The sequence below is a fragment of the Sciurus vulgaris genome (assembly GCF_902686455.1).
Source record: "Sciurus vulgaris genome assembly, chromosome: 2".
NCBI lineage: Eukaryota > Metazoa > Chordata > Mammalia > Rodentia > Sciuridae > Sciurus > Sciurus vulgaris.
Genome location: NC_136462.1, coordinates 16,704,912 through 16,732,792, shown reverse-complemented (window position 1 = coordinate 16,732,792; position 27,881 = coordinate 16,704,912). Strand labels below are relative to the sequence as shown.

At 37.5% G+C, this 27,881-nt stretch overlaps 1 protein-coding gene across 13 annotated transcripts in view; it reads right to left on the bottom strand.

The window, feature by feature from the left end:
• The window catches only part of EML5 (EMAP like 5), a 160,562-nt gene that overhangs the window by 46,723 nt on the left and 85,958 nt on the right, over positions 1-27,881 (bottom strand). For all 13 annotated transcript variants that reach the window (XR_013762173.1, XM_079129244.1, XM_079129249.1 and 10 more), the window contains one exon: positions 26,228-26,369. Coding sequence is in view for 12 of the 13 variants with exons in the window: in XM_079129244.1 (XP_078985370.1) it covers positions 26,228-26,369 (142 nt within the window). In the remaining variant the exon portion in view is untranslated. The remainder of the gene's footprint in view (positions 1-26,227; positions 26,370-27,881) is intronic.

Genomic DNA, 27,881 nt, shown 5'->3' with positions numbered 1-27,881 from the left:
ATCTCCCCAACTACTATCCAGGCCACATAACTCCCTCTCCTCCAGTCAGAAGAGCAAACGTGCCAAGCATTTCCTGGAATTTAAGAGCTTTAAAGACAATTATAACCTTTTGGAGAGCACTTTGATGGAGCTGAAGGACTGTCACTGCAGACTGAGCCAGACAGATGTGATATGCAGCCCTTAGGAAATCTGGCTCACAGGCCCAAACTGTGTTAGCCAAAGCTCCTGTGTGTCCAGGGTTCTTAGAGCTTGTATATGAAAGGTCATTCCCTAACCATTTCCTGCAGGCATTTTCAGAACATAAGCTAAGATTTTATTTCTCTCCAATAGGATTTTTTTCTGGATTTGAATTCAGGTGTTCTTGTTTCTAGCAAAGCTTCCTTTAAAATCTTCACTTGTTTAGCCATAGTTCTCCTACCCTGTTTTAGACTATTTAATCCCAAAGGTGAGAAGTAAGGTGTCTTCCAGGTCTACTCCATTGTATCAATTGATTGGTAACTTCTGGGCTCAGGTTGTCTCAGAGTTGTTTGGTGGAAAAGGCAGACAGGACTTGGGGTTGGGAGTGGTGAGGAAGTGCATGTTATGCGAAACAACTGAAGCTGATACTCCACTTAAACCAAGATGTGTTGAAACTTTAATACAACTTTCCTCATATGCAAGGCTCTGCCATTCCGCATCCCTTCAATCTACTCTTTGAATAAACTAAACAAAAGGGAATGTTCTGACACATGCCATAATCTATTCCAACATATAAGATGATATGCAGGAATGGCTTCCCCTAATAAGGCAGTATACTGGTCTAACTTTAGTTATTTAATAAAATGAACTATTAAAAAACAAAAACAAATTAAGTTGATGAAAAAGAATAAGAGATTTTAACTATTAACTAACAAATGTCAATGACATAAATGGAAGCTTTTGGGTGGGAAGGGAAAAGACTGATAGCAGAATTTTGTAGATTCTACCTAACAAATCAGAAATTTAGGAAATGAGGCCATCTTTTAAAAATGCTTTAAAATGTTTTTAAAAATCTCACAATAGACAATTATTAGTTGAAGCTAGGAAAATCTATGTTTCAAAACTATACAAGTAATATCAATACTATTAATTTTATTAATTTTTAGTATTAATTTTTTTAAAAAATGTTAATACTACACTGATAAATACGAAACGACAGGCTTACTTTGACAGCAAGCATATAAGAGAGATGTAGCAAGCATATAAAAACCTTAAGGTTTTTGGAAACTTGCATGAAATTTGATGGAAGAAGGATGGGGTACCAGCTGTTACAGAATGAAAAATTACAGAATGAGAACAAGTCATCTAATTAACAAGCATCAATGAAGAAATTTAGGATTTCTGAGATTTCAAGAGATAATCCGGATGGAGCAAGATGACAGCAGTGGAAATGATGAGAAGTGGTAGGATTTGTACATATTTGAAAATAGAGGGGTTGGTAGAGTGCTTGCCTTGCAAGCAGAAGGCCCTGGGTTCAATCCCCAGCACAGCAAAAAAAAAAAAAAAAAAAAAAAAAAAAGAGAAGAAAAAGAAAATAGACATGGAAGAACTTTAAGCAACTGAGTGTAGAGTAAGTTGTGGTTTCTGCTTCAATGGTGATGCCATTTACTGAGATGAGAAAAACCAGACGAGGTACAAGTATTCATTTCTGTACCACCTTAGGTAAGGATGCCTAAGAGGTTCAACTGAAGACTTATTAATTCTTCTCTGGAGATCAGGGGGAAAAGGCAAGAGACATAAAAATGTGAGGTAACAGGTTAAGAACTTTTTCTTAATTTATTTCTCTTAGCTCCAAATTCACTCTTTCCCCCCACTATTTGTTACTAACATTGAATCCTATAAACATTTTTCTTTGCCAACTGACTTATTTTTGGCTAGTTAAGGTCCTAGAGGGACAGTGCAAGGCCAAAGCAGAAGGAAGGAATTTTGCTTCCTTCTAGTGTGTTGGTATTAGCAGATAATGGAGGATAAGGGTGAGGATGATGGGGGCTTCTCTGCCATTAGAGGATTTGCAGTAGTAACACATGTCCTCTGGCAAATTTCTTCACCACTGAGAAAGGGTCTTGTGGCATCCATGACTTCTTCACAGAGAAGTTCAGCCTGGGGTAGAGGAGTCTGATCTTTCAATTTCATTAACCTTATAGATAACAGCTGCTTTCTGTAGTTGCTCCTTTACATCTCTTAAAATTCTTTTATGCTTTTTAATAGTTAACCACCTTTTCTCAGTTAACATATCATGCCCTTGGACTTAAGAACAGTGTTGAGTCCTTACCAATAGGAAATGGAATGTTAGTAATCCAAGGTGTGTGCTGGTGTCACAATTAATCAAGTTATTAATCCTACTGTTGTATGTGATGAACTGTCTACTAAAGTCAGTGCCTTGGAAGTTCAAGAGGATGTTGCCCTCAATCACTACAATAATAATGACTACAAATACAAGTAAAAATACAGTGTTGTGAAATAGATCCCACTGACTGCATGAAGAACCTACAGAAAGAAGTAACCAGCCCAGGTCCTTAAATTTCTAGCATGAATTGTACTCAGAGAAAGTTTCCACAGCAAGTATAAAAGAATCCCTGACATCTGACAGCCATTAAAATTTAAACACAAATTTTACAGTCTGTGTTGCAGATATGTCAATTGGATTATACAGCCTCCTTAAAATTTTTGTATGAAAATTAGGGCACCAACACAACTATTATGGAAAGCAATACGGAGATTCCTCAGAAAACTTGGAATGGAACCACCATTTGACCCAGCTATCCCACTCCTCAGTTTATACCTAAAGGATTTTAAAACAGCATATGACAGTGATGCAGCCACATCAATGTTTATAGCAGCTCAATTCATCAATCTAGATGCCCTTCAACAGATGAATGGATGAAGAAAATGTGATGCACACATACATACACACACACACACACGCACAATGGAATATTTCCCAGCCTTAAGAATGAAATTATGCCATTTGCAGATAAATGGATGGGGCTGCAGAATATCATGCTAAGTGAAATAAGCCAATTCCAAAGAACCAAAGGTCTCATGTTTTCTCTGTTATGCGGATGCTAATTCACAATAAGGGGGCAGCTAGGGAAAAATAGAGGTACTTTTGGTAGGGCAGAGGGGAATGAAGGGAGGGGAGGGGACATGGGAGTAGAAAAGACAGTGGAATGAATCGAACATTATTACCCTATGTACATATATGATTATATGACTGGTGTGATTCTACATCATGTGTAACCAGAAGAATGAGAAGTTATAGTCCATTTTATGTATGATGTGTCAAAATGCATTTTACCATCATGTATAACTAATTAGAACAAATTTTTTAAAAATTAGGGCACCAAAAGGGGACATTTGGTTGGACTTAGACTAAGGTGAGATCTCAAACTTGTGTTATTCTGATCTCCCTTGCCTTCTTGCCCTGTTAGACTTTGAGAAGTCTAACCTTTTGGGGCAGTTGCCTTGCAAAGGAATTCTCATCTTTCTGAAGAACTATCATAACCACCCCTACTGGTCCCTCATAATTTGGGTTAAATCTCAGCATGCTCTAGGGCAGAGATGGGTAAATTTTTATTAAGGGACCACACAGTACACGTTTTCAGCTTTGCAGGCCATATAATATCTGTCAAAACGACTCAGCTCTGCTATTGTAGTGCAAAATCAGCTCCAGACAACACATAAGTGAATGGGCACAGCTGTGATAAAAAAAAAAAAAACTATAAAATGAGAGGGTGGGCTAGATTTGATCCATGAATTGACCCCTGATGTAAAGAAATGAATCTAAAAGCTTAGGAAGGTCGGAAGTTGCTGCCTTCTTTTTTTTTTTTTTTCAGTGTTGGGGATCAAACCCCAGGACCTCATGCGTCCCAGGCAAGTGCTCTACCACTAAGTCACATCCCCAGCATAGGGAGGTATGAATGTCACAGATTTTTCATTAGTAGCCTTCATACCCACCCACCAAATATATCCACCCCCCCACCAAGTCTAGAAAATAGTCCCTTCGCTAGGGCAATGACATATTAAAGGCAGTATTACATCTTCGAAAGCCCTGTAATTGTTCTCCAATGTAGGTCCGGAATGACCACAGGAGATGTTGACATTGATATGGGCTCCTTGATTCAACAAGGACCTTGAAGCAGAGGCCAAGTGGCAGCTCTTAATCACCAAAGCCAAAGTAGATGCTTTTACCCAAAAGGACAGGAGGAATGTATGATCATCAGAATACTTTAGTCTGTAGGGATTTCTGTTTATGGCTAATTAAGTACATTTCTCTATGAATGAAATAGGTAAGCTACTAGATTAACATCAATTTATTTAACAGAAAAAACTTCAGACCTAGTGGCTAAAAACCTGACTTAAAGTATCACAATGGAGAATCAGATTCTCAACCAGTTTTCAGACCTAAGTCAGTGTATGTACTAGGAGCCCCTTAACTGAGGGGAAGGCTAGAAGCTAGTAGAGCTCCCATAAATATAAGACATATAATTTCTTCAAAGGGAACTGTGGCCACTTAAGAGAATGGCTGCAAATTGGGAAAAGGAAATATCCAAAGTTTCAAGGATTTCTACATGTAAACTCTGAACTGACGCTACTTCTTAGGAAAACAAAATGATGCTATTTTCTACCCAAGTGAAAGTTCATATATAACAGATGAAATCTTAGGTCAAGTTTGAAACAGCAGCCCCTCCCCCGCAATTCCTAAATTAGAATAATTGGCAACTGGCAGACTCTTCCATGCTGGTGTTATAATCCATGGGCTAAAGGTCATTATGATACAAAGAACTAGGTGGAATCCTCTGGAAATTCCCTTCTCTACCAAGACAATAAATCAGAAGCAAAATCTTGAGCCCAAGAATTATAAAAAAAAAAATCAGTAACACTACCAAAGACTTGAAGTATGCATGGGTAGGGATATTTATCACATTATCATGTAAACTGTTGGGTTCATGTTAAAATTAGATGAATTTTAGATAATAACTGAATAATATATTTAATCAGTGACTCCAACTGAAATTGCTCCTCCAGATGTACTGTCTTTACTGGAACAAATTAACCCAGTTCCCAGCATTTGATATGCAGCCATTGCCCTGGTTAATGCTTTTTTCTCCATACCAATTTGAAAAGACCACCAGAAGCAGTTTGCTTTTACCTGGCTTGTACCTGAGTACACCTTCAAAGTCTTGCCTCAAGGTAATTTCAACTCTCCTGTTCTCTGCCATAATAGAGTCCACAGAGATCCTGATGGTCTTGACACTTCACAAAACATCTCAAAGGTCCACTACATTGATGACATTATGCTGAATGGTCTGGGAAGCAGGAAGCAACAAGTACTTTAGACACCTTAGTGAGACATGTGAATCAAGAAAGTGGCTGGTTTCAAGATGGCGGTCTAGAGGGTGGCTGCATTTCATGTTGTTCCAGGACTCAGGATTCAAAAGAGGAGATATTGAGACGCTTGGGACCAACTCAAAGCAGCCGGGTGACTCTCACCCCCTGGGGAGGCATCCCGGATGGGACGGTGGTCCCGGAACGCAGGAAACTTTGTGAAGTAGAACTGCCGGCGAGACGCCCCTCCCCCCGCTGGAGCAGTGAACTCGGACAGCTGGGAGCGCCGTAAAGGAGGACGCTCGGCACAGCGCTGGGACTCGGAGCAACCACTGGGGCTCCGGCGGCTGCCCAGGGGAAGAGTGGCGAGGAGAGCTGTGTGGACTCAGGACACCGGGGCCTGCCCTGAGGAGGAGGAGGAGGAGCGTGGCCACTTGGATTTGGAGTGACTGCACCAGAGCTACAGGCGGTTGCCAGAGGAGAAGCTGCGCGGCGAGCTGTTTGGACTCAGAACGACACTTCTGAACACCGGGGCCTGCCCTGAGGACGAGGAGGAGGAAGAGGAGCGCGGCCACTTGGATTCGGGGTGACTACACCAGAGCTACAGGCGGTTGCCAGAGAAGGGGCAGCGTGGCGAGCTGTTTGGACTCAGACAACTTCTGAACCCCGGGGCCTGCCCGGAGGAGTAGGAGGAGGAGGAGGAGGAGCGCGGCGGGGCGTGTGGACTCGCAGTGACTGCATTAGCGCTCCAGGCGGCTGCTCAGAGGAGAAGGCGAGTGGTGAGTTGTTTGGACTTAAAGTGACAGCTCCTGAACACAGGGGGGCTGCCTGGAGGAGAAGCGTGGTGGGACGCTTGGTCTTGAGTGGCCGCACCAGAGCTCCGGGCGGTTGCCCAGAGGACCCGTGCTGCGGGTCACGTGGACTCAGAGCCACTCAGAGCGACCGCTCCTGAACACCCCGGGGGTTATCTGGAGAAGGAGGAGGAACGGGGAGGGTCACTTCGACTCGGAGTGATTGATTGCCCAGGGCTACGGGTGGTTGGTGGAGGTGGAGGCACGCAGTGAGTTTCTTGGACTCCTAGTGACCCCACCGGAATACTGGGCGGATGTCTGGAGGAAGAGGCGTGTGGCGGGTCTCTGGGACTCAGAGCGATTGTTCGGGGCCCCAGGTGGCTGCTCAGAGGAGGGGCCGCATAGCCAGGCGATTAGGTGCAGAGCAGGGTCCCAGGATCTAGGAGGCTTCTTGGTGGAAGAGCCGCACAGAGACAGGCTTAGGGCGGAGCGAAGGTTCCAGGCCTGCGGGCAGATTCTCTGAGGAAGGGCAGCCTAAGGAGAGTCATCTGCAAAGGGTGAGGCTCCCAGGCCCAGGAGGTAGGGCCGGGCCCCTGGGAACTTTGCAGAGGAAGGCAGCCCAGCCCAGGCGGTAGCTGTAAATTGAGGGGAACCTCTAGGAGGGAACTGACCAGCGAGACCTCCCCACCGGGTGAGTCTTCCCTGCTGGGTGAGGTTTCCCCACAAGGACGGTAAAACCAGAGACTCAGGCCCAAACAGGCCTTGCCTCAGCCCACAGCCTAGGTCCGCTTTGGATGACCATTGGTCAACAAGTGGAGGCACCTCTGCCCACTAGCAGGGATTATACCCCACCTGAAGGCCACCACTCCTAGAGAGGCAGCTTCCTTGTGGAGCACCGCATTATCAGCTTCCTCCAAGACTTCAGCCTACTGAAGGCTAAGGGGGGATATATATAGAAATCTTCAGGGACATTGTAAGTCAATAGAGGAAATCTGCAATATCTCAGCGGTCCACTGATACCTGAACAATATGAGAAAACAAGGAAAGAAAATGATGCAAACAAATCTAGATGTTACATCAATAAAACCCAGTGACAGCATGGCAGAAGAAATGACAGAAAAGGAGTTCAGAATGTACATAATTAAAATGATCAGAGAAGCAAACGATGAGATGAAAGAGCAAATGCACGCACTGAATGATGAAATGAAAGAGCAAATGCAAGCATTGATTGATCGCACCAATCGACAGTTAAAAGAGCAAATACAGGAAGCAAAAGATCATTTCAATAAAGAGTTAGAGATATTGAAAAAAAACCAAACAGAAATCCTTGACATGAAGGAAACAATAAACCAAATTAAGAACTCCATAGAAAGCATATCCAATAGGATAGAACACCTGGAAGACAGAACCTCAGACATTGAAGACAAAATATTTAACCTTGAAAACAAAGTTGAACAAACAGAGAAGATGGTAAGAAATCATGAACAGAATCTACAAGAACTATGGGATATCATGAAAAGGCCAAATTTAAGAATTATTGGGATTGAGGAAGGCCTAGAGAAACAAGCCAAAGGAATGAACAACCTATTCAATGAAATAATATCAGAAAATTTCCCAAATCTGAAGAATGAAATGGAAAATCAAGTTCAAGAGGCTTATAGGACTCCAAATACACAAAATTACAACAGACCCACACCAAGGCACATTATAATGAAAATACCAAACATACAAAATAAAGACAGAATTTTAAAGGCTGTGAGAGAAAAGAACCAAATTACATTCAGGGGGAAACCAATACGGATATCAGCAGATTTTTCAATCCAGACCCTAAAAGCTAGAAGGGCCTGGAACAACATTTTTCAAGCCCTGAAAGAAAATGGATGCCAACCAAGAATCTTATACCCAGCAAAACTTACCTTCAAATTTGACGATGAAATAAAATCCTTCCATGATAAACAAAAGCTAAAAGAATTTACAAAAAGAAAGCCAGCATTACAGAACATTCTCAGCAAAATATTCCATGAGGAAGAGATGAAAAACAAAGAAGCAAATCAGCAAAGGGAGGAATTATCCTAAAGGAATTGTCAAATAAAGGAGGAAACAAGTTGTGTCAAACAAATAAATAAATAAAATTTAAAAAATGAACCAAATGACCGGGAAGCCAAATCATATCTCTATAATAACCCTGAATGTTAATGGCCTGAATTCATCAATCAAAAGACATAGACTGGCAGATTGGATTAAAAAGAAAGATCCAACAATATGTTGCCTGCAAGAACTCACCTCATAGAAAAAGATACCCATAGACTAAAGGTGAAAGGATGGGGAAAAACATACCATGCACATGGACTCAGCAAAAAAGCTGGAGTATCCATCCTCATTTCAGATAATGTGGACTTCAAGCCAAAGTTAGTCAGAAGGGATAAAGAAGGTCATTTCATACTGCTTAAGGGAAGCATAAATCAGCAAGACATAACAATCATAAACATCTATGCCCCTAACAGTGGCTCATCCATGTATGTCAAACAAATCCTTCTCAATTTCAGAAACCAAATAGACCATAACACAATAATACTAGGTGATTTTAACACACCTCTCTCACCACTGGACAGATCTTCCAGACAAAAATTGAACAAAGAAACCATAGATCTCAATAACACAATCAATAATTTAGACTTAACGGACATTTATAGAATATACCATCCAACCAAGAGCGAATACACTTTCTTCTCAGCAGCACATGGATCCTTCTCTAAAATAGACCATATATTATACCACAAAGCTAATGTTAGCAAATATAAGAAGATAGAGACACTAGCATGTATTCTATCAGATCATAATGGATTGAAGTTAGAAATAAATGAAAGAGTAAAACACAGAAACTATTCCAACATCTGGAGATTAAACAATATGCTATTATATGATGAATGGATAACAGAAGATATTAGGAAGGAAATTAAAAAAATTCTTAGAGGTAAATGAGAACAAAGAAACATCATATCAAAATCTCTGGGACACTATGAAAGCAGTACTTAGAGGGAAATTTATTTCATGGAGCGCATTTAATAAAAGAAGTAAAACTCAACAAATAAACGACCTACCACTACAGCTCAAAGCCCTAGAAAAAGAAGAACAGAACAGCACCAAAAGTAGTGGAAGACAGGAAATAGTTAAACTCAGAGCTGAAATCAATGAAATTGAAACAAAAGAAACAATACAAAAAATTGACAAAATAAATAGTTGGTTCTTCGAAAAAATAAACAAAATTGATAAACCTTTAGCCACACTAACAAAGAGAAGACGAGAGAAAACCCAAATCACTAAAATTCGGAATGAACAAGGAAATATCACAACAGACAGGATTGAAATACAAAACATAATTAGAAGCTATTTTGAAAATCTATACTCCAACAACATAGAAAATTTTGAAGGCATCAACAGGTTTCTAGAGACATATGAATTGCCTAAACTGAACGAGGAGGACATAAACAATTTAAATAGACCAATTTCAAGTACTGAAATAGAAGAAGTCATCAAAAGCCTACCAACAAAGAAAAGTCCGGGACCAGATGGGTTCTCAGCCGAGTTCTACAAAACCTTTAAAGAAGAGCTCATTCCAATACTTCTCAAAGTATTCCATAAAATAGAAGAGGAGGGAACCCTCCCAAACTCATTCTATGAAGCCAATATCACCCTGATACCTAAACCAGACAGAGACTCATCAAGGAAAGAAAATTTCAGACCAATATCCTTAATGAACATCGATGCAAAAATTCTCAACAAAATTTTAGCAAATCGCATACAAAAACATATTAAAAAGATAGTGCACCATGATCAAGTTGGTTTCATCCCAGGGATGCAAGGTTGGTTCAACATCAGGAAATCAATAAACGTAATTCACCACATTAATAGACTTAAAGTCAAGAATCACATGATTATTTCAATAGATGCAGAAAAAGCATTTGATAAAATACAGCACCCCTTCATGCTCAAAACACTAGAAAAAATAGGGATAGTGGGAACATTCCTTAACATTGTAAAGGCCATTTATGCTAAGCCCATGGCTAATATCATTCTAAATGGTGAAAAACTGAAAGCATTCCCCCTAAGAACTGGAACAAGGCAGGGATGCCCTCTTTCACCACTTCTATTCAACATCGTTCTTGAGACTCTGGCCAGAGCAATTAGACAAACCAAAGAGATTAAAGGGATACGAATTGGGAAAGAAGAACTCAAACTATCCCTGTTCGCTGATGACATGATTATATATTTAGAGGAACCTGGAAATTCCACCAGAAAACTCTTAGAACTCATAAGTGAATTCAGTAAAGTAGCAGGTTACAAGATCAATGCCCATAAATCCAACGCATTTTTATACATAAGTGATGAATCTTCAGAAAGAGAAATTAGGAAAACTACCCCATTCACAATAGCCTCGAAAAAAATAAAATACTTGGGAATCAATCTCACAAAAGAGGTGAAAGACCTCTACAATGAGAACTATACAACACTAAAGAAAGAAATTAAAGAACACCTTAGAAGATGGAAAGATCTTCCATGTTCTTGGATAGGAAGAATTAATATTGTCAAAATGGCCATACTACCTAAAGTGCTATACAGATTCAATGCAATTCCAATTAAAATCCCAATTGTGTACCTTACAGAAATAGAGCAAGCAATTATGAAATTCATCTGGAAGAATAAGAAACCCAGAATAGCTAAAGCAATACTTAGCAGGAAGAGTGAAACAGGGGGTATTGCAATACCAGATCTTCAATTCTACTACAAAGCAATAGTAACAAAAACGGCATGGTATTGGTACCAAAATAGAAAGGTAGATCAATGGTATAGAATAGAGGACACGGACACAAACCCAAATAAATACAATTTTCTCATACTAGACAAAGGTGCCAAAAATATGCAATGGAGAAAAGATAGCCTCTTCAACAAATGGTGCTCAGAGAATTGGAAATCCATATGCAACAGAATGAAACTAAACCCATATCTCTCACCATGCACGAAACTAAACTCAAAATGGATTAAGGACCTCGGAATCAGACCAGAGACCCTGCAGATTATAGAAGAAAAAGTAGGTCCAAATCTTCACCTTGTTGGTCTAGGATCAGACTTCCTTAACAGGACTCCCATAGCACAAGAAATAAAAGCTAGAATCAACCACTGGGATAGATTCAAACTAAAAAGCTTTCTCTCAGCAAAGGAAACTATCAGCAATGCGAAGAAAGAGCCTACAGAATGGGAGAATATCTTTGCCAATCATACTTCAGATAGAGCACTAATCTCCAGAATCTATAAAGAACTCAAAAAACTTTACTCCAAGAATTCAAATAATCCAGTCGACAAATGGGCTAAGGAAATGAATAGACACTTCACAGAAGAAGATCTACAAGCAATCAACAAACATATGGAAAAATGTTCAACATCTCTAGTAATAAGAGAAATGCAAATCAAAACCACCCTAAGATTCCATCTCACCCCAATTAGAATGGCGATTATCAAGAATACGAGCAACAACAGGTGTTGGCGAGGATGTGGGGAGAAAGGTACACTCATACATTGCTGGTGGGGCTGCAAATTAGTGCAGCCACTCTGGAAAGCAGTGTGGAGATTCCTTAGAAAACTTGGAATGGACCCTCCATTTGACCCAGCTATCCCACTCCTTGGCCTATACCCAAAGGACTTAAAATCAGCATACTACAGAGACACAGCCACATCAATGTTCATAGCTGCTCAATTCACAATAGCCAGACTGTGGAACCAACCTAGATGCCCTTCAATTGATGAGTGGATAAAGAAACTGTGGTATATATATACAATGGAATATTACTCAGCCATAAAGAATGATAAAATTATGGCATTTGCAGGCAAATGGATGAAATTGGAGAATATCATGCTAAGTGAGATAAGCCAATCTCAAAAAGCCAAAGGACGAATGATATCGCTAATAAGTGGAGGATGACACATAATGGGGGGGAGGGAAGGGTTAGTGTTAGGGTTAGAGTTATGGTTAGGGAGGGGGGCAAGTATGGAGGAAGGAAGTACTGTATAGAGGGTAAAGAGGGGTGGGGGGAAGGGAAAAAATAACAGAATGAATCAAACAACATTACTCTATGTAAATTTATGATTACACAAATGGTATGCCTTTATGCCATGTACAAACAGAGAAACAACATGTATCCCATTTGTTTACAATAAAAAAAAAAAAAAAAAGAAAGTGGCTGATAATACCACAAAAATTCAGGGACCTGCCATGTCAGTGATGCATCTGATGTCCAGTGGTCTGGAGTACGTCAAGATATTCCCTTCAAGGTAAAAGATAAGTTGCTGAACCTACCATGAACAAAAGGAGCTCACTGTCAGCCTATGGACGCAATATACACTGTATTTCAGAGAGCTGCTTCTACTCACCTAACAAATCATTTAACAAGTCACTGGAAGGCTTCCAGCTTGCAGTGAGCACCAGGGCAAAAGAAGGAAAGCTGATTTTCCACTTGGGAAAAATCAGCCAACAGAGTCAATGACACTCAAAGTATATGTGGTACATACGGATGCTATATGGAGCCACTCTAAAGCTACCCAAGGAGAATCATACTGAAGAACCACAGGATCCAAGAGCAAAATGATCTTCTTTACAGAAGATTATTTTCCTTTTTGAGAAGTAGCTTCCAGATTGTTACTAGACCTTGTCAGAAAGTAAATGCCTAACCATGGGTTGTCATGTGACTATGTGCCCTGTGCTTCCAATCATGAATTAGAAGTAACATGATCAATCAAGCCATGGTTTGAGTGTGCACAGTGGCAGTATATCAAGTGAAAATGACACACACAAGACTAGTCCTGGAAAGATCTGGAAGTTATAAGTAATATATTTAAATAGGTGGCTCCTTCTCTCAATCGATACCTATGGCTTCATGGGTGTTCCTTATAATCAGTTCACCGTGGAAGAAAAAACTGAGCCAAGCTTATATTTCTATACATATTGGCACATATTTGGAAGCACTACAGCCTTGCTTGGGGATGACCCTGAAGGACAGCAGTGAAGGCAAAACCTCCCAGTGGGCAACACTTCAAGCACTACATTTGGTTTTTCACTTTGCAGTCAAAGATAACAAGATGTGCAGATTTATGTTGATTCATTTTTATTTGCTAATAAATTGGATTAACAGTTAGGAACTTGAAAGAAACAGGAGTGTTAAGATTAGAGACAAGGAAATCTGAAAAATAGAAGGATGAAGATCTCAGAAAGGGCTAAGGCTTTGAAGATTTTTGTCTAAAGGAATACTTACCAAAGGAATCCACTGCAGAAGAGGCTGTTAATAATAAAAAATGAACAAAATGATATGCTCTGAGGGTATCAGTCAGCCTCTCTTCCTAGTCATTTAACACTTGTTCAGTGAGCCCATTATGGCAAAAACAGAGCTTGAGTTAAAAAATATGGGCTTCTCCTTACCAAGGCAGAGCTCACTAATGAGTGTATAATCTGTTAATGACACAGACCAATGGAACCCCTAATATGGCACCATTTCTCAGGGAGATAAGCCTGGAAGCATGTTGATTACACTGGACTACTTCTGTTATGGAAGGGGCAAGGATTCATACTCAGTGGAAAGACATGAATTCTGGATTTGCCTTTCTGCCTGTAATGCTTCTGTTAGCACCACAATCCATGGACATACAAGATGACTTAACTCATCATCACAGCACTCTACACTTTGATCAGGGAACTCACTGCATAGCAAGATGTGTAAAATTAGTCTTATGCCTATGCCATTAGCTGGTTTTATCACATACTTCCATTATCCAGATAAAGCTACTAATAGAAAGTCAAAATGGCTTACGGAAGATTAATTTACCACCACTTGGGAAGTAATACCCTAAAAGACTGGGGTTCTGGCTTATAGGCTTCAGTATAAGCTTTAAATATTAGGCTATTATACGGTGCTATGTACCTCATAGCCAGAACACATGGATCTGGATATTCAGAGATGGAACTGGAAGTGGTTCTCTCATATCTAGTAACCAACCTGTAAAATTTTGTTTTGCATTGTGGAAATTAAGTGGTGCCGATTTATAGCCTAAGCTCCCAAGTGCAAGGGGAATGCTTCCACCAGAGGACATAAAGATGGTTCCACTGAACTGAAAGGTGAGACTGCCACCTGGTCATGGTGAACTCCTTATGCCACTAAATCAACAGAAAAAGAAAGGCGTTATTACAATTCTGGCTACAGTGATGTATCACGGGAAACTGAGTAATTGCTGTACAAAGAAGGCAAAGAATACTATGTCTAAAACTTAGGGGATTTTCTGGGATGCCTGTTAGTCCTTCCATGATGAATGGTAAAGACGGAAATTATAGCAACCATGAATAAAAGGTAGTTATTGAGGTTTCAGATCAATAATAAAGGTTTGGGTCACCCCACAAGTGAAATAATGCCAAGAACATGAAGTTCTGGCTAAGGACAAAGAAACTACAGAATGGGAAGTAGAAGAAAGAGGTCACTGATATCAACTACAGCCTTATGACCAATTACAGAAACAAGGAGTACAGTGACTTTGTATAAATGTTTGTGAGATTATATATATATACATACACATATGTATGTATACACACATACTTGTGCATATGTATATATACACTATTTATTTTTCTCCTTAATTTAATAACATTTGTTAGAGGTTAACGTCACAATTTATTCTTTTATTCTTACAGTACTAAGGATTGAACCCAGAGATGCTCTGAGCTATAGCCTCAGACCTTTTTATTTTTTATTTTGAGACAGGGTCTCATTAAATTGCAGAGGATGGCTTCCAACTTGTGATCCTTCCACCTCAGTCTCCTGAGGAGTCACTGGGATTACAAGCTGTACCACTGCACACAGTTTTACAATTTATTTTTAAAGCAATTGAATATACAGTAAGATTCTGACTAAATTTGACTATAATTACTATATTTGTCAATGGACTTAAAGACTATTGGGACTATGTTTTCTCTATTTAAGGAACAGATGAGAACTTCTTCATTTGAACCAAGCATAGGTGCATGTCTGGGTAGAAACACAATGTTAGTTCTGTGAATGAACGGAAGACCAAATGTGTGTAGAAAGGAGCATGAGCACGCTGATTAGCCAAAGGGACAGACTGTGCCAGTAACTAATTTATTGATGCTCAGTTCCAAACTTACTCTTTGGACCTCACAGAGTGTTTTTTCCTACTGACTGATACTAAACTTTGCCAACAGAGGGTGCTGGAGAGACACTATAAGGCCCAAACAGGAGAGGGAGATTCCTTCCTATTTTTGCGCTGCTTTACATACAATGCCAGGACACTGGTGTGTAGGAAGCCTGCTAGCAACATTCACAGTGGAAAGTCCTTTTGAGTCCTCCAGAAAGTTTCTCCACCATTACAGTAATTGCCTTAATGATTCAGTTACAATTTGCAGCCTCCGGAAAGATTCTTCGCCAACACAGCAGAGGTCCTCACAGTTGTTAAACTCTTCACCAAGCAGTGTTCCTGCCCATTCAGCTCTGGTCTGCACCCTCTGGCAGGCTTCTTCACCACAGACAGACTGAGCCTTCTGGTGACAGTCACACACTTCCAAAAAGGTCTGAATCTTCTTTAAATTCTTTGTTCACTCTTCCTCGGCCTAGAGGTAGAAGTTGCTTTCTAGGACAGTTACTTCTACAACCTTTTTACAGTAGTTACCACCTTTTATAGTTAATATTTTTTATTAAATTTCCCTTTTTCAAATGACTAGGTAGTCTCTGTCTTCTAACTAGATAGAAATTTATACGATCTCTTAAGTGTTAATATACATATGGGGGAGGAAAAAAAAAAACTGCTGGAAGAAGGCCTGGAATATTCCTATGTACAGAGAGCAAAAAGAAGAGGCAGAGCCAGCAAAGGGAACAAATTAGAAGTCAGTGAAGGGGAAAGGGAAACAAAGGCATGCATAGGTTCCAGGACAAGGGAAAGAAGAAATGATTGCTTATATCGAAAACTGCTAAGAGGTTAAGTAAGGTGAAAACCAACCAAGAGACTGGCAGGAAGTTCAATGAACAAATAGAGATAAAAGCCTAAGTAGAATGGCTTGTGGAAAAACTATTTTGAAGAGTTCTGCTTCAAAGGAGAAGCAGAGAAACAGAAGAGTAGTGAGATCAATCATCATAGTCGCCTGTTTTATTCAACTCTTATTCTGCTGGTTGGGTACAGATAAAGAACAGGTAGAAAGTTGAGTTTAGGCAAGATTAACATAATAGGCATCCTTTTAAATTATAGCTGAGCTCATTAAAAAGATCTGAAAAACTCCCCAGGGATGAAAGATAATGGGCACTGGGAATGGTAGTATATACCTGTAACTTCAGCTACAGAAGTTGGGAGGCTGAGACAGGAGGATTACAAGTTTGAGGCCAGCCTGGGCAGCTTTATCTCAAATTAAAAGAAAAAGGGCTGGAGATGTAGCTCAGTACTACAATCCTCCTGAAAGTTCTATGGAAGAATCCTTCCTTGCCTCTTTGTAGCTTCTGGGGGTTGCCAGCAATCTTTGGTATGCCTTGGTTTCAGACACATTATTCCAGTCTCTGCTTCTATCACCATTCTGTGTTCCTCCTATGTATCTGTAAGACTGTGTCTTCACAAGGTCTTTTACAGAAATATCAGTCATTAAAGCTCATTCTAATCTTATATGACCTCATCTTAACTTGATTATATCTAAGAAAACCCTATTTACAAATAGGGCACATTTACAAATACTGGGAGTTAGGACTTAACTTATTCAGAGACACAATTCAACTCACATCAAATGCAATAGTAAAGAACTATAATTTCCTTCTATAAATCATAAATCTAAACACAATGGAAACTGGAATGCATTCTTTTAAATAAACATTGCTTGATATCAATAAAAGGGCTATGGTCCCCACATAAAGTTATTTAAAAAGATGTTCTCAAAGCTATCAAATAAGAGAGAGAATTATTCGATGATGAAAAGGTCAGAGGATGCAGTGTTGTGATACACTCCTGTGGTCCTACCTACCCCAGAGGCTGAGACAGGAGGAGAGGCAAGCCTGGGCAACATAGCAAAATCTCATCTCAAAAACAGGGGTTTCTTTAAAAAAGAAAAAAGGAAAGAAAAAGCCAGGGGAAATTTAGAACTGGAATATATTTATCATTTTACTGTTACTCAAACTAGTATATAATGTACTCAGTAAACACCTTTTAGACATCTGGGGAAATTTACACAAAATTAATTACTTTTGCAACTCTATGACAATATAATTAAACTTTTTTAAAGCTGCTTTAAAGAAACATCAATTATTTTATTTTCAATGTTTCATGTTGAAACTTTCTTCATTTTATTAAGTATTTGTCTTTAATAATTTACTAATAATTAAGATAATTCACAATATGAGCTACACTTATTTTTACTTGATGATTTATACTTATAAATTTGTATTTAAACATATTAAATATTTAGTTTCACTGATTTTTACTTAAAAATTTAATGTTTTTATTAATGCATTAAAGTTATAGTTATACATAATATTGGGTTTTATTTGGAGCTAATCATACATGCATGGAATATAACATGCTCCACTTCAGTCCCCAGTATTTCTTCCTTCCCCAACCTCCCCTTCTTTTGCTCTATTGTTCTTCCTTCTATTTATTTACAGTTTAACTGGTATTTTATAGATATACATACAGTTGAAATTCACTGTCACATATTCATATTTATGTATAATATAATTTGGTCAATTTCATTCTACCATTCCTCCCTTTTCCCATCCCTTCTCTCCCCTCTAACTCCTTCCTCTACTCCCCTAGTATCTTTTCTATTTTCATCAAACTTTTTCCCTTTATTTTGGTCTAGCTTCCGCATATGAGAGGAAACATATATCCTTTGATTTTCTGAGTCTGGTTTACTTCACTTGGCATAACATTCTCCAACTTCATCCATTCACCAGCAAACGCCATAATTTCATTCTTCTTTATGGCCTAGTAAAACTCCATTGTGTATATATACCTCATTTCCTTTTTAATCTGTTGGTTCTTTTTAGTTATACATGACAGTATTTTGACATAATTATAAAAGCATGGAATATACCTCGTTCTAATTCAGTCCCTAGTAGCTTTCCTTCCCCCTCCCTTCCCCATTCCCTATTCCTTTCCTTCTACTGACCTTTCTGTCATTTACCATAGTTTTTTTTTTTTTTTTTTTTTTGTAATTTCTTGTGGATATACATGATGGTGTGTTCACATATGTATACAGGAAAGTTAAGTCAGATTCATTCCACTGTACTTCCTTTTCCCATTCCTCTCCCTTCCCTTCATTCCCCCTTGTCTATTCCACATTTTCTTAATCCATTCATCTATTGATGGGCACCTGGGCTGGTTGTGAACTGTGCTGATATAAATAACTAATATGCCCATTTAACTACAGTATTATGATTTTAGTACTTTTTGGATAAAAACCATAAAGTGGTTCCATTCCTAGTCTTTTGAGAAATCTCCATATTGCTTTCCAAAGTGGATATAATAATTTGCAGTCCTACCAATAATGTATGAGTGTCCCCCTTTCCCCATATTCTCACCAGCATTATTATTTGTATTCTTGATTACTGCCATTCTAATTGGAATGAAATGGAATAGTAATGTAGTTTTGATTTGTTTTTCCCTGACTGCTAGGGATATTGAGCATTTATTTCATATATTTGTTTTGAAAATATATGAAATAAATTTTCATATATTTGTTTTTGAAAACTGTTTCATATATTTCTTTTGAAAAGTTTCTGTTTAGTTCTTCTGCCCATTTATTGATTGGGGTTTTCTTTTTTGGTGTTAAGTTTTTGAGTTCTTCATATATTCTGGATATTAATCCCTTGTCAGAAGAGTAGCTGGCAAAGATCTCCCATCATGTGGGCTTTCTCTCCACTTGTCATGTCTCCAGTGTCACTCTTCTTGTTAAGAATTGCTTTGGCTATTTTGGGTCTTTTATTCTCCCAAATGAATTTTAGAACCATTCTGTTCTAGTTCTGTGAAGACTGTCATTTTTTTTTGATGGGGATTGCACTGAATCTGTATAATGTTTTTGGTAGTGTGACCATTTTGATAATATTAATTCTGCCTATTCAAGAGCATAGGAGGTCTTTCTGTCTTCTAAGGTCTTCACCTATTTGTTTTAATCAGTAGTATTCATTGTAGAGGTCTTTCACATCCTTGATTAAATTTATTCTCAAGTATTTTACTTTTTTAAAGATTATTGTAAATGGGATAGTTTTAACTGATTTCTTTCTCAACAGATTGATAACTAGAGCATCGGAAAGCTATTGATGTATGTATGTTGATCTTGAATCCTGATACTTTCCTGAAACTGCTTATGAATTCTAGATGTCTTCTGGTGGAGTTTTATTGGGACTTCTTGATATACAATCATGATGATGTGACTTCTTTTCCTATTTGTATTCCTTTAATTTCCTTTTTTTTTTTAACTTCACTTCCTATTTGTATCCCTTTAATTTTCTTTTTAAAAACCTGATTGCTCTGGCCAGAGTTTCAAGAACTATGTTGAATAGGAGTGGTAGGAGTAGACATCCTTGACTTGTGCCTGATTTTAGAGGAAATGCTTTCAGTTTTTCTCCATTTGGTATTATTCTAGACTTGGGTTTGTTGTATCTAGCCTTTAGGTGTTGAGGTAAATTCCTTCTATCCCTAGTTTTTCCAGCATTTTAAACACGAACAAGTGCTAGACTTTGTCAAAGGCTTTTTTAATGCATCTTTTGAGATAATCATGATTCTTGTCCTTAACTCTATGTGATGAATTAATTTATTTGCATATGTTGGACCAATCTTGCATCCCTGGGATGAAAGGTGATCATGGTGTACTATTTTCTTAATGTGTTTTGCCAATATTCTACTTAGGATTTTTGCATTAATGTTAATCAGTGATGTTAGTCTTAAGTTTTCTTTCCTCAATATACCTTTCTCTGGTTTTGATATCAGGATGATATTGGCTTCATAAAAAATTTGGCACTGTTCTCTCCCTTTCTTTTTCATGGAATGATCTGAGAAGGGTTGGTAATAGTTCTTTAAAAGTCTAGTAGAACTCAGCTGAGAGTCCATGTGGTCCTGGGTTTTTCTTTGTTGGAAGGTTTTTAACACTGCTTCAATCTCATAGATTGATATTGGTCCGCTTGGGTTTTCTGATGTTTGTGGTTCAATCTGGGTAGGTCATATTAATCTAGGTAGGTCATATTAATCTAGGAATTGTCAACTATCTTCCAGATTTTCCACTTTATTGAAGTTTAGATTTTCAAAATAGTTTATAATGATTCTCTGGATTTTAGAAGTGTCTGTGGTAGTATTTCCTTTTTCATCTTTTAATTTTATTGATTTGGGTGTTCTCTAGTTTAGTTAAGGGTTTATCAATCTTGCTTATCTTTTCAAAGAACCAATTTTTTTTGCATTGATCCTTTGTATTGTTTTTTATTCTCAATTTCACTAATTATTTCCTGTCTTCTACTAATTTTTGAAATAGTTTGCTGTCCTTTTATGGGGTCTTGAGGTAAAACATTATCCATGTGGAAGTTTTTATTTTTTAATGTAGGAACTCAATACTATATACTTTCCTCTTAGAATTGCCTCCACACTATTCCCAAGATTTTGATATGTTTGTTTCTCTCTTTTCATTTTTTATTTGTTCTTTTTAGTTATACATGACTGTTGAATGTATTTAGACATATTATACATAGAGTATAACTTCTCATTCTTGTGGTTGTATATGATGTGGAGTTACATTGGTCATGTATTCATATATGAATATAGGAAGTTATGTCTGATTCATTCTGCTGTCTTCTCATTTGTTTTTAAGAATTTTAAAATTTCTCTCCTGATTTCTTCTATAATCCATTCCTCACTTAAAAGTGTATTATTTAATCTTCAGGTATTAAAATGATCTATTTATCTTGTTGATTTCTAATTTCATTCCATTATGATGTGATAGGATGTAAGGAATCATCTCTTTCCTTGTGTGTGATCACTAAGGCTGCTTTGTGTCCTAAAACAGGATCTATTTTAGACAAGTGTCCATGGAGAAGAAAGTGAATTTGGTTGTTGATTGTCAAAATATTCTATAGATGTCTGTTAGTTCCATTTGATTGATAGCATTTTTTAGTTCTGATGAGTCTTAGTTTATGTCTGGATGAACTATCTAATGATAAGAACAGTGTTGTTGAAATCACCCAGTATTACTGTCTTTGGTCTATTTGATTCTTTACATTAGGAAGTGCTTATTTTATGTATTTTTGGAGCATAAATATTTACAATCCTTATTACTCTGTTGGATGATTCTCTTAACCAATATGAAGTGTTGTTTGTGTCTTCTGATAAATTTTGGCTTGAAGTCTACTTTGCCAGGTATAAGAGCAGCTACCCTGCCTTGCTTTTGGTCTCCATTTGCATGGTGTATCTTTGAACTCACAATCCTCCTGCCTCAGCTTCCCAAGTCATCTGTCCTTATTTTGTATATTAGGTATTTTCATCATAATGTGTCTTGGACAGGATCTTTTTTGATTCTGCCTATTTGGAGTTCTAAATGCCTTTGTTTTTGGATTGTCAACTTGTTCCTAAGGTTTGTAATTTTTCTGTTATTATTTCATTGAAATAGTATTCATTGAAATAGTTTATATTTCAGAGCCTTCTTCTATTCCAATGAGCTTTAAATTTGGCCTCTTGAATATTCTAATCATGGTCTCTTAACATATTTTCTTTACTGTTGACTTTATTTTCAAGATTTTATATGGTTTTGAAGGCCTGAGAATCTCTTCAATGTGGTCTAATCTATTAGTAATGCTTTCAACTGAATTTTAATTTGAGTCTTTAAGTCTTTCATTTCTAGAATTTGTTTTGTTCTTTTTTCAGACTTTTATTAGTAGCTTAAGAGTTAAAATAAAGATATTTAATTACATGCATTTTTGTGGCAGAAAATTTTCCAAATACCCTACTGTCACTTTGTTCCAGCATTATAATCATATCTAAGGAAAGAAAAGACTTTTAATAAAATGTGCCTGAAAATAAAGAAAAACATCAGGAAATAGACTTGTCTATCCCATTCTCTGCTGAAGATGAAGGGGAAAAACATTTTTTAGAACTCACAAACACAGGGTGACTTATACAGATCTTGGATTTGATTTACACTAATTATAATTTAACTAAGATCTATGTGATTCCATTAAAGAAATTAATATTTAGTGGTTCTGCATGGTAGTGCCCCAGGTATACAAAATTTCCAGAAGGAAACATTATCTCTTTGAAAGCACACATCCTCTATAAGTCTCACAGGCAAATAGAGCCCATAAGAATATAAACTTACAATACAAATTTCAAAGTACACAAGAAAATAGGCCTCTGGGAGGGAAGCAGAAACAAACAAAAAACTCCTATGTATAATCAGACCCAAGGAGATAACTAGATTTTATATTCTCTATCTGATAAGTATAGTTAATATCAAAGATATAAAAGAGGAAATCTAAGATATAAATAGGGAATAAGAAGTTATTTTGAAAAAAAAAAAACAGCAGGAAAATGTGAAAAGAAAGGAACTTTTAAAAATGAGAATTATCAAAATTAAGTAGCTAATGGACAGGTTAAACAGCAGATAAATGAGCTGTTATAAAAGAATTAAGAAGAATAAAAATCTCAAGAGATTACACAGATGCAGATATTAAACAGAGAGAGAGAAAACATCAAGTGAACCACAATACGGAGTCAAGAAGTCCCACTAAAAATTCAGAGTTTAGTCGGTCACAGTGGCACATGCCTGTAATACCAGTGACTTGGGAGGCTGAGGGAGGATTGCAAACGTTGAGTCCAGCCTCTGCAACTTAGTGAGACCTTGTGCCAAAATTTAAAAAAAAAAAGTCTTGGGATATAGCTCAGTGGTAATGTGCCCTTGTGTTCAAACTCATACCACAAAAAAGAAAAACAATCAGAATCAAATTTTTTATAGTTACAACTTAAAACAAAAGGATAATGGAAACTTTCCAATGTGTAATTATATAGAAAAGTACAAGAGTCTGGCAAATATTAAAAAATTATTTTACTTCACAGGCATTATAAATATTGTCATACCTATTTACACTTCTATTTATTTGAACTGGCTGCCATAAAATTGTTTGTCAGAAATTTCCCTCAGGATGGTTTTAATATTTAAGACTCCTAAAGTGCAAGAAGTAAAATCAAGAATCAATAAATAGGACAGATTCAAAAAAGCTTCTTCTCAGCAAAGAAAATAATAATGTGAAGATAAAGTCTACAGAATGGGAGAAAATCTTTATCACATGCACCTCAGAGCATTAATCTCCAGGATATATACAGAACTCAAAAAACTTAACACCCAAAAAACAAATGACCCAATCAATAAATGGGCTAAGGAACTGGACATTTCACAGAAGAAGAAATACAACTGATCAACAAAAAATGAAAAAATTCAGTATCTCTAACAATTAGAAAAATGCAAATCAAAACTACTGTAAGATTTCATCTCACCCCAGTCAGAATGGCAATTATTAAGAATACAGCAACAATAAAATTGGCAAGGATGTGGGGGAAAAGGTACACTTACACATTGCTGGTGGGAATGCAGATTGGTGCAACCACTCTGGAAAGCATTATGGAGATTCCTCAGAAAACTTGGACTAGAACCACCATTTGACCCAGCTATCTCACTTCTCAGTTTATACCCAAAGAACTTAAAATCAGCATATTACAGTGCTGCAGTCACATCAATGTTTATAGCAGCTCAACTCACAACAGCTAAACAATGGAACCAAACTAGGTGCCTTTCAACAGATGAATAGATAAAGAAAATGAGGTATATATACACAATGGGTATTACTCAGCCTTAAAGAAAAATGAAATTATGGCATTTGCTGGTAAATGGATGGAGCTGGAGATTATAATGCTAAGCAAAATAAGTTGATCCCAAGAAAACAAAGGCCTAATGTTTTCTCTGATCTGCAGATGCTAATTCACAATGGGGGGTGGCTAGTGAAGAATAGAGTTATATTAGATTAGGTAGAGGGGAGTGAAGGGAGGGGGTCTGAGGGTAGGAAGGATAGAATGAATCAGACATTATTACCCTATGCACATATATGACTACATGACTGGTGGGGTTCTACATCATGAATAACCAGAAGAATGAGAAATTATAATCCATTTATATATGATATATCAAAGTGCATTCTACTGTCAAGTGTAACTAATTAAAACAAACAAAAAAGAAGTCTATTTTAACCATAATGACTTGCTTTTATAAAATGTTAAGACTCACATTTGCTAAAGAAAACTATTTACTTACTGATTATTTCAAAATGAGATAATTATGTCTTATTAATACTTAATTCAGCATGACTTTGGTTATCCTGTTATAACTCAACCAGTATAAAACCCACATACAACTTAGGAAAATCCACCTGTAATCCTTTCTAAAATCAATGATGAACATAATAAAAATAAGGGTTATGCTAGAAAAATATTTTTTTTAAAAAATACAGAATCATGAATTTTGCCTATAACCTAATTCAGAGATCTAGTCATAGGAGCCACTAATTATAGCAGACAATTTTTTTAGTATTGATATAATACATAAACCCACAGATTCAAAAAGTACAAATCTTAAACTAAATAAGAGTAAACCCAGAAATGTGCACAATGTTATTTAACTATACCTATGTAGAATGTAATAAAGAGAGCAGCAGAAAACAGAATGCTTTCAACCAAAAAGTCTAGAAGTAGTTTTATCAGTCTTCAAGAATAAGAGTAAAATATCAAGATATGTTCAGACTAGTGGTATACATGGGTAGAATGAGGGTAAAAATTCACTCCAAGTGTAATACACAGTCAATAGAGAATTCAAACACAATCATAATAAATCTGAATAGCAATCACCATGTTTGGGACCATTCCCATCAGCCTGCCTTTGGTATGTCTCTGGTTCAGACCAAGGAGGCTGAGGGAATTTTCAACAAATCTTTATTAGAGAGACTCTTTGGCTATATTTCAGAAGGAAAAAAACTATAAAAGAGAACAAGTCTGAGATGCAACAGGAAAAGATGAACAAAGAAATGCATAGGTATAGATAAATCTAAATAAACAATGACTGTATAAAAGAATAATAATGCCAACTGAAGTTAGTTGTAGGAAAAAACCCAACAACAGAATGAAACTACTGGACATTGGTAATTTAACAACAGGGCAGTACAGTGACTTAAACTCAACTATTCTACAAAATTGTGATTAATTTCAGTTTTTGAATTGAGTATACATGTTAAATATTTAATAATAACCCTAGAAGAAGAGAATAAACACTAAGTTTTAAGTCAACAGAAGGAAGTAAAAAGAAATTAACAGAATGAATTACAAATTCAAGCTACCTAACTCCAACCTGGCCTTTACTATGGCTAGACAACCCTTTCCTTCCTCTTTGGCTCTACCATATTTCTTACAGTAACTACCCAACACTCCCAGGGAAGTTCCTCCTTTGGCATCCCCACTCTAGAAGATAACATTTTCTACCACTCTACTAAGAACTTTGGAGCTGTCTGTAAATCTTCATCTGTCCCAGGTTAATAATAACTTTTGCCCAACAACTGAACTTCTTTTCTCTATATACTACCAGTTTTCATCTGCCTTCGAAAAATATATTCAGTTCTGTTTTATCATAAAATAGCCTTCTCTCACCTCTGCTATCTCTTTTAAAGTGAAAGTCTTCTTTCTTAGTTTCCAGTTCTGAATTATGTATAATCCATAATTACAAGGGGGAAAAAACTTAGTTTCTGTTTACTTCCTATATTCTCTTTTTTAACACGTCATTGAAAAATTGGCACCATTTAGGCATGATCATAGGAGGTCCCACCAAGCAAAGACTGGTAATTTTCTTTATGCAGCAACCACAAGCAAGTAGACACTAATAAATATTTAAAAAAATTTTAAATCTTTCATGTACCTATTGCTTTCTTATATTTGTGAAGGTTAGAAAATTGCTATAACTTAATCTATGTTCAAGTCTGAGAGCCTCTTACCCTTTTTCAGCTTCCGGACAGCCAACATACAATGACTAGGAGAGAGATCCCATATTCTTAAGGTTTTATCATCACTTACAGTAGCACAGATGGGCAGATAAGGATGTGTAGCCAAACCCCATACCTCTCCTTCCATGTGTCCCTATAAAGAAAACAGTATCAATTTAACCTAAAAATATATGCATGACAGGAGCTCTAAACCTACTCACCACTAAAACTGATACTAAAAAAATTAAAAACCCAACCATTTAAAGTCTGGAAATGGTTTCAGGGAGATGCAACAAATGAAGGAACATTTATTGATAAAAGACCTGCTAAAATCTGGTAAGAACACTGAGAGTCTATGATATTTAAACTGAGATCCAATGCCTTGTTCCACCTCCCAACACTTGATGCTAGACTGATACAACCAAGAACACCTGGCTGTCTCCACAGTTCCCAGCAGAAAGGCTGTCTTCTGGGTGAACGTACAAAGTCAGGCATTTCTTATCTTGCCTCAGCTGTCAGTTGTGAAGTTTGAATTCCTGGTGAGCAGAACTGACAGGTGGAAGTTCTCTTCTTCCCAGCCCCTACTCCATATGGAAACTCCACTGCTGGTGCCTTGGTGGCAACCCAAGAAAACCTAAGAAGCTTAGACTACTGCCCTTTCTCCCCTTACCAAATACTCAGCCCTTAAAGCCTGGCACATCCAGAAGGAATCCACTGTCTCACTCTCAACTCCAGAGCCCTGACTCAGATTATTTTTCCTAGAGGGAGAAGCAAGCCAAAACAAATGAACAAACAACAAAACAAAGTAAAACAAATGCATTTTAAAAAATGGCTCCTAATGTCTTCTCAAAGAAATTTACTTTCTTTGCAACAAAGTGGAGAGAAGTTAATGACTAGGAGTGCTTTCAAAAATAGTGAAGGTCTTGCAGAACTTGGCTGAGAATCCATCTGGTCCCAGACTTTGGAACCTACCTAGATGCCCTTCAATTGATGAATAGATAAAGAAACTGTGGTATATATACACAGTGGAATAGTACTCAGCCATAAAGAAGAATAAAATTATGGCATTTGCAGGTAAATGGATGCAGTTGAAGAATACCATGCTAAGCAAGATGAGCCAATCCCCAAAAAACCCAAAGGCTGAATGATCTCTCTGATAATTGGATGATGATATATAACAAGGGTGGGAGGAAGGCAAGAGTGGAGGAAGGATGGATTGTACAGAGGAAAAAGAGGGGTGGGGAGGAGGTGGGGGGAAGGAAAAATAACAGAATGAGACAAATATCATTACCCTACGCACATGTATGATCACACAAATGGTGTGACTCTACTTCATGTACAACCAGAGAAACAACATTTTACCCCATTTGTGTACAATGAATCAAAATAAATAAATAAATAAATAAATAAATAAAAAACAGTGAAGGGATGGGAGTGCTGGTGTATGCCTGTGATCCCAGCTACTCAGGAGGCTAAGTTAGGAGGAATGGCAAGTTCAAGGCCAGCCTGGGTAACTTAGTGAGAACCTGTTTCAAAATAAAAAGGACAGGGGATGTAGCAAAATGGTAGAGCCTCGCATGTGTTAGGTCATGGGTTCAACTTCTAGAACAACAACAACAGAATCAACCAAAAAAACAGTGGAGGTTGTGATGAAAGGTAAGCAGGA